The following is an 8,569-nucleotide window of genomic DNA, read 5'->3' on the forward strand; positions in this document are numbered from 1 at the left end:
CAGATGCTGCTGGTGCAATAAGCTGTACGCTGTACGTCCAATGGATGATGATCTGATTAGTCGACTAATCGCAAAAATAATCGGTGACTAGTCGACTATCAAAATAATCGTTTGTGGCAGCCCTAGTTTGGAATTATTGTCATGCTGATAAATGAAGCTGTTGCCAGTCAGATGCCTTCTAGATGTTATTGCATGGCAGATCAAAATCTGACGGTATTTTTCTGCATTTATAATTCCTTAAATTTTGATAAGAGCACCAACAACACTGACCGAAATGCAGCCCCAAAGCGTAACAGAGCTTTACAGAAGCCTGTAAGCACAAACTGTTGTACCTCTCTCCTGATCTCCTCTGTACATGCTGAAGATGATTTGAACCACAAATTTCATAATTTGGATTCATCACTCCATAATACCTGTTGCCACTGATTTTCAGTGCAGATCTTGAATAATTTGGCATATCTCAGCCCCTTTTCCCCAGTTTCCTCTCCCCTAATAATGGTTTCTTGACAGTCAGTCTTCTATTGAGACCGTATCTGATGAGGCTTCAGCAAACCACAGATGGATCAAATAAAAGGTGAGATGTATGCAGGATTTAATGGCTTAAACAAAAAAAAAGAGTGGCTGTCATATACAAACACTGGACTAAAAAATTCAGTGAAAGACCAGCTGATGTCCAAAGAGATATCTTGAAAGATCATCAATAAAATCTGGGGACTGTTCCCACAACAGTTTCTTTCTGGCATCTTAGTTTAACACTTTTCCACAGGAGTTCAACTAACAGACTAATAACACATTGGATTGTCCCTTGCCAAAACCAAACCACAACTTTGACGCAACGTCCAAAAACCTGGATGGTCCATAACATTTTAGACACAATGCTCCAAAATGCACCAACGGCACACAGTAAAGAGGTCCAACTTAACACCTGTCATTTAACTACAGTATCTAAGTGGAAGAGTTATAATACAAGCCCCACTCATGGGTCTAACATGAGTCTGATCCACTTTTGGAGCTAGCTTTATGCGGCACCTAGAGGGACTGCAATTTTTTAGCACTTCCGCTCTGGCTTCACTTTTCAGCTTCTGAGATTGCCCCTTGTTCAAAACCTCAAATACCAAGAGTTTCTCTCTGTGAGCAAAGGTTTTGTTTACAGCTGGGTTTGAGCAAAACCTTCAGCTACCCTCAAGTACACTGCGAAAACAAACAACGCTCAGAATTTCAAAGCTTATTCTACCCACCCATTATTATGGGATGTTGCTCATCCTTGAATCATATTTGGGTTTATAAATGCAAATTTCTTTTTTTTAAAAAACAACAACTAATAAATAAATAAAAACACACAATAATGAATGAGAACCCAATAAGTAATCTGTCAAGCATTTCTGAATGCGAGGTGCACACTACATTAAGAACAAGGACATCAGAGAAAAAGCTCTGTTTACAGTGTAAACCTGGCAGGTGTGCCTAGAAGCAGATCATCCCCTGCTCTATGCTATATGTAAGAAAGGAACACTTCAGGCAATGTCTCACGCTTATTCTACTCATAACCAGGATGGATCTTGTGTTAACTTTTTGATGAACTGATACATTATTTAGTCTAATGGAAACCCCTTCAAATTTCCCAGAGTCCAGCTTTAAAATTTGCCCAAGTCAGTGAAAATCCAGAGGCATTCGGGACGCTCTGCAGCGCGTCTAAATTAGTTGTCTCTCTGTTGGCTCTGCGATAGACTGGCAACCTATCCAGGAATGGATGGAATAAAGAATTTGTAAACAGACACATTTACACATCTTTAACACTTTTATCTGAGGATAAGATCTACACACTGAAGCACTAAAGCCTGCAAGTTCAGGTGAAAATCTCAAAACACTAAATGGGTAAGTAGTGCCTTTTCATGTACTGTTGTCATAGAAACATTGTTACCATGAGGCGCCACAGACTAAGACAAATCTTCTCAAAGTTAAATGCGTTTAGCGGCTTAAAAAGAGGGAGAGAGAAAGAGGCAGAGAAGAAATGTTTCTGTAATACTTAATATAAAGGCCACAATCTCAGATCACACACAAAAGCTAGTCCTGATTTGCCACATTTATCTAAATAAAAAGAAGAGGGTTGCATTTATGATTACAGGTCTTATATAATAAACTCTAGACCCTAGAGGAAAGCTGGCTCTGAGATTAATAAACGTACGCTACAGTGGAGCTTGAATGTTCATAATGCCTTTAGATTTTTTTTTTTTATATTTCTGCATAAAACATTATCAGCTGTAATGAATGGAAATGACACATGTGAGGGTCAAGAAGATTTTGGTCACTCTTGCCTGTCACCTTTTGAGAATTTTCCTGCACTCCTTACTAGAGATGGACCGATCCGATATTACGTATCGGTATCGGTCCGATACTGACCTAAATTACTGGATCGGATATCGGCGAGAAATAAAAAATGTAATCCGATCCATTAAATATCAAAAAAGCACCTCACAAAACTTGCTACATGGCATAACTCGTCTCATAACCGTAGCACGTCGGAGCAGTATGGTCACGTGATACAGCGGCTGTGTGTATTTGTAGTCTCGCTACCAAACCAGCATTTCATCTCCAAGGAAGTTATCCCAGAGAGAAGTAAAGCAAGTGTGTAAGTTCCTCTCTGAATGTTTGTAAAGCATTCCAGCGTTAAGCTTAACAACTGATATATGGAGCAAGTGCCTCTCTCTCTCTCTCTCTCTCTCTCCTGCCGCTACTTCATGAAACTGCTTAACGATCAGCTGATCGGCTTTTCTGTCGCGACTCCGTCTCTCTTCTTTGCTTTTGGCCCACTTTGCACCAGAAAGAGGAAACCAGCGGCTGAACAACAGCAGCACGTTTAAGCTTGATCAGCTGTTGTTAGAATTTATTTAATATTACTTTCTACTCCAGGATCTTTTTCTACGTAGCTGACGCTGGTAACTGTGCAGGGGCGGATCTAGCAAAGTTTAGCCAGGGGGGCCGATAGGGCATTAACAGGGAAAAGACATACTTTTCTTTCTTATTCTCATTTAAAATGTCTAGCTTTTAATAAATAATTATCTGAATCTTACACCCAAAGTTTTAATCTGATGTAAAATGTATAGAAGTCCATTATTGTATATAGTAACTGTTAAGTCTAATATACCCTAGTAAGCTATAGTACTTTTTCCTTTGGGAAAGTACCATCTGTGCAGTCTGCAATTCTGTTGAAGAAAGATGTTGAATCTATTTAATTATTCTTGAAAAAAAAATTTATTCCTGTGCATTTTTTTTTTCACACTTCATCAAATTAAAGTTGATTACATCGATTAAGCATCACAAAGTGGAGGGTGGTTCCCTATTTTTTATTTTTTTTTGCTGGTAGTTTGCAAACCTATTAGTTAGGTTGCTTAATATTTCTGCTAAGTACTCTTTAAAATACCAGAATAGGAAGGATGGAGCAGGTTTAAGTTTATTAGATTGATCAGTGTTGCTGAACTATGAAATATTTTGGGCGCAGTGTACTTTTTACACACAGGTATAACAGAATAGCTTTAGTGCTGTTGTTTATTTAAACTTGACTATGAACTTATACAAAATGCAGCAAGATATTAAAAAACAGTTTTATTGATTAAAACACACTATATCGGATTCATATCGGTATCGGCAGATATCCAAATTCATGATATCGGTATCGGTATCGGACATAAAAAAGTGGTATCGTGCCATCTCTACTCCTTACACAATCTATTCTATTTTGGGACATTGCTGGTTTTCCTTACATGAACTGCTTGCTTCAGTTTCTATTCGATTAAAGTCCGAATTTGGTCGTTCCAAAACATTCTTTTTTACTATTCTTTGGCAGCACAACCTGTGTACTGAGGGTAGCTGTCTTCCTGCATGACTCACTTTGTCTTGAGATTCATTTCATGGATTGGTGTCCTGACATTTTGTCTTAGTATGGTATTTAGTGGTGTCTTCCAAATTGATGGTTCCATCAATGGCAGGTGGTTCGAAACAGGTCTTAAACCATGACATTACCACCAACGCGGGATGCAGTTCAGATGTCTTCACCTGTCACAGAATGAAGAGTTATTGTACAGCTTTACAGAGAACAGTAGGAATGATTTCCTTAAGCATTCTTTATGGCAGCGAGGTTGAATCAGTCTGAGGGAGAAGGAGCTCCCGTTGCCTCACAAGTGTGGAGTGGGTGTCATGGGTTGTTCATGATGGAGAGCAGTTTGTTCAGCGACCTGCTGTCCCTAACTGACTCAAACGCCTCCAAATTTGACCAATGATGCTTCCAGCCTGGTGGATTAGTTAGTTGATTGAAAGTAGTGTGAAGCAGGGCACTTTGGAAGTGTTCACACTTCTAAAGTAGTAAGTGCGCAGATATAAGCTCACAATATTTACCTTGTCCTTTATTCCATTTCTAAACTTCTTACGTTTTTTTTTCAAGCTGCTCGACCTCCTCTGATGTGCATGCCAACAAAGTAGGTTTTGAAAATGACAAGAGTGCATAAATTTAACTAAGTTATTTTCTCGGTTATAATTAGAGTACCATCTGGAAACTATGTACTGACATTTTTGTTTTTGTTTATGCGATACCACTTGTCATATTTGCTCAATCCAGCATGAAAGTTGAATGTAAATAGCATTTTCTTCATTTTTGTGACCTGGTAAAAAGTATTACACTTTTTTTTTGCATTATTGTGAAATATAAAATATATACATATCACTGCTTTAACTTTTTTTCTGTATTTTAGACATCTTTGACAAATCAGTTCAGATTGATCTTGTAAGAAAAGCCAGTGAAGCTTTTATCTTTAATGTTCAAACATGACCTCAGATTTCAAAGTGTGAAAAAAAATGCTGGAAGTTGGCCGACAAACCAGAATGCTAAAGTTTTACAACAACAAAAAAAGAAGAAGAAAGAAGAAGGAAAAATCCCAGCGCTTAGACCCAGTGGGGATGTCAGGCTTGGTTGAAACCCTGAGGTTCTTGTCCCATGCTTTCAGTTCCTTTCTGCAAAAGTTCTATTTTAGCCTGAAAAACATTGTTTGAACAGCCTTATGGGTTGTCCATGTGACCTTTTCTTAAACTACAGCCAGGACTCCTTCATGACCTTCTAGAGTACTCCTCACCTCCCTTTTGGACTTTTCTTTATTGGTTAGACATTCCTGGAGAGGACATTATTATTCTTGTATTTTCTTAGTTTGGACATAATGTCAAACTTATGCACAAGTTCAATAAAGAAGTTCTGTATTTGCTCATTCCTTGCCACTTTTTCAGGCCGTCCAACACAATTCTGTCCTCATCACTCTGAGAGCCAATCAGAATCTCCTCAGTGCGCCTTAAATCTCAGTGCTCTTCTAATATTCTGCCTTTCAGACTTTCATTCATGCAAGCCAGAACCTTTCCCTCTCCATCTCATCCTGGCCAAGGAGAGATCTTCATCCAAGTCTCCACCCGCTTCATCTCCATCACCACCAGTGTCTAGATTCTGACTGAACACACCTCACTCCAAGCTCATTCTAAAATTTACAGTTAGATCTTGATGTACAGATACGTTTGTAATACTGAATCATTTCCTCAATGACTGAACGACCAGCTGACCTCTTTTCTGTCTCTCATCTGTTTAATACTACTTTAATTAATATCTATGCACAAATACAGACATTTCTAGAGTTCACCAACTTTCAAGCAGCACGTGATAAACAAACAACTAACCATAAAGATAAAAAAAAAAACTTTCATTACACAGTCATATTACCATATAACATCAGAACAAGTGGACTGAACTGTGCTCTCTGACTCGCTCTGCTCAATAAAGAATCTACTGAGACAGATTATAGGAGTTTATGTGCGTCTGCTTGAAAGTGAAAATATTTATTATTGAGCACACAGCTGCAAGGGCACTGCAAAAGCCTGTTTTTCCCTCCAAAATATTTACTTAATGTACATATCAATCATAATAAAAAGAGCTCAACACTGTAAACAACCGATCGCGCAAACACGAGCACAGCTATGGGGAAATATCAATCACTTGGAAAATTGCTGGAGGATATAAATATTTCATGAAAAAAAAGTTAACATTTTAATTTGGTATAGGCTTGGCTGCCTTTTGAATAAATCCCTGGGGTGACGATGAACACACACACACACAGACACACACTGATACACTTATGCAAGCACACAAGCTAGGACTTTGATCCAAAGCTTCTTACAGGGTTTCGCTGATTTTTCACCCCAAAATGAGATCCCACAGATCCCGGTCCCGGCGTACAACACAAGACACGGAGAGTCATTAGCTGTTGAGATCAAAACCACAGACAGCCAGAGGAGCGTGTCCGTGACATAAGAGCTGCACATCCGGAGGACAAAGCTGACAAGAATGAGATGAGTCTGAACCAGGGACAAGTTAGGAAATTCTTTTTGACTTGTGCTCTTTTTAAAATGTGTACTCTGGCTACTCCATATACTGCAAAACCAAACATTTCTTCAACAAACTATATAGCCTCTGGACCACATAATCACAGCCTCATGTGTATCCAGCGCAGCTACTACACTCACTTAAGCAATCCACAGCACTTCCCACGTAAAAAAAAGAAGCCCTCTGTAGTAATCCTGTGCAGGGGGGCTTTTGCTGTTTCATTGCACCGAATACCAAGCTAACGGTGACCTTATCATACTTTATGATATTTTTCATTTTCTGTGACACAACTATAATGTTGAAATAGGGACTCTGGGATTTGCTCTAATATTTATAAAATATCCCTTCCAAATCCAATTTAGTCCACTCAGTGAAGCACAAATTGGATAATAAATATTGCATAGTTAAATGTGTGCTCTAAAGAAAAAAAAAAGAGAAAAATTATATGTAATTCAAAGGTTAAACTGAAAATATAGTGCAATTTTCTTTTATTTAAGAATCTGGCAAGAATAGCAGAGGTTCCATTTGGGCAAATGGCACATGCATTAAATGCAAAAATGACCAGTTCTCTTCATTTATGATCATCTCCGCAACTCCATGTAGGCGTCCATAAATGGCCAGCAAAATTACCCCAAAAATGACACAATCCTAACAGCTTGCTATTACAGACAAACTGACTAAAACTTATCAAAGTCAGTCCTGATTAATTTTCTGCCAATTAAATAATTGCTTATTTTTCTTCCTCTTTTTTGTTTTTAAATCAGGACATAAAATGTCTCAGTAATTTAGATTTCTAATTATAAGAAAGATCATGTATGACTGTAATATTCTGCTGAAATAAATGTGTGTGCAAGGCTCAATCCAATTTAATCTGATCCAGCATCTCACATAATCCACTGTTTATATCTGTGGTATCATGCCAAATATATTGGATTAATACTTTGTTACACTACTGCAAGTACAGCACGCCTAAAGTAATCCATATCTGTAAGCTAGTAGCTGGGTTCAAGGCTGAAGGAGTTGGCGCAATACTTGTAAATGACTTCTTATGAATTATGAATAACACTGGAATGTGTTTTCTGACTGCCACAACTGTAACACACCCCCTAACTCGGACGAGTGCCAAACACATCAGGAGCACACCACGACCAACACAAAAACACGCCACAAACACCTCTTAGATAATCGTTTCTATACGCCTAATAAGTGTAGCAACAAAATAACGGCATCATTATAATATATATGTGGCAAGTATGTGATTTATTTGCATGGTTTACTGTAAGTATGGAGCCTTGGGGGTAAGCGCATCAGTTTTGGGAAACAATAGGTGCTGTCAAAAGAGAAAAGCGCGTTGAGGGGGGAAAGCTAACGGTTTTCAAAAAAGAACCGAAAGAAAAACTGCGACATGCGAGAAAGTTGCGCCGAAAGCTTACAAACCTCACCTTGTTTGACACACTTGAGTCGGAGGGGGTCTTTGCTGTGCTTGACCACAGCATGGACGTCCCTGGTGGTGAGTCCAGCCACAGGGGTATCATTGACTTCCAGCAGGAGTTCATCCTGGAAGAGTTTGCCGCTATGGCAGACCGCTCCGCCCGGGAGAAGCTCGCCGATAACCGGGAACTGTCCATTCTCTGCGCCGCCCTTCAACTCCAGCCCCAGTTCCCCCTCCTCATTCCTGCAAAGGACACTCTCGTGGACTTTGTTTGTCCAGTGGTTCTTCTTCTTCTTCAGGGTCTTGGACATGGCTCGAAGAAAGGGAAAATCACATGAGTGCGGCTGTGGAAGAAGTTTTGTCGCTCTCGGAAGTGCCTCAGTGTCACGGCAGCACTGTAAAGTGATCGGTTTCAGTGGTAAACGCCAGCTGTATCCATGTCCTCGCACACACTCACGCGCACAGCAGCTGGATCATCAGCCTGCCTTTGCAATAACTGAGAGCTGCCGAACTTGTGCCGCCTTCAGGGGATATTTTAAAAATCGGAACTCACACGATCGCAGTTTATGCAAACACCATCGCGAACAAGAAAAACGCAGTTTAGGAGAATTTACACTATGTGAATAAGTGATTGTAAGAAACACTACACTTAAAATTTGATAAAAAACAAACAAACAAACAAAGAAACATCTGTTTAGATAATGATTAGGTGATAATGATTAGCT

At 39.3% G+C, this 8,569-nt stretch overlaps 1 protein-coding gene across 9 annotated transcripts in view; it reads right to left on the minus strand.

The window, feature by feature from the left end:
• magi2a (membrane associated guanylate kinase, WW and PDZ domain containing 2a) overlaps window positions 1-8,339 on the minus strand; it is a 257,702-nt gene extending 249,363 nt beyond the window's left edge. For all 9 annotated transcript variants that reach the window (XM_005740820.2, XM_013912847.1, XM_013912846.1 and 6 more), the window contains exon 1: window positions 7,855-8,339. In XM_005740820.2, the coding sequence (XP_005740877.1) occupies window positions 7,855-8,155 (301 nt within the window). In that variant the 5' untranslated portion in view covers window positions 8,156-8,339. The remainder of the gene's footprint in view (window positions 1-7,854) is intronic.
• Window positions 8,340-8,569: the final 230 nt, after the last annotated feature.

The sequence above is a fragment of the Pundamilia nyererei genome, unplaced genomic scaffold (assembly GCF_000239375.1).
Source record: "Pundamilia nyererei isolate P.nyererei 1_Seehausen unplaced genomic scaffold, PunNye1.0 scaffold00104, whole genome shotgun sequence".
Lineage (NCBI taxonomy): Eukaryota > Metazoa > Chordata > Actinopteri > Cichliformes > Cichlidae > Pundamilia > Pundamilia nyererei.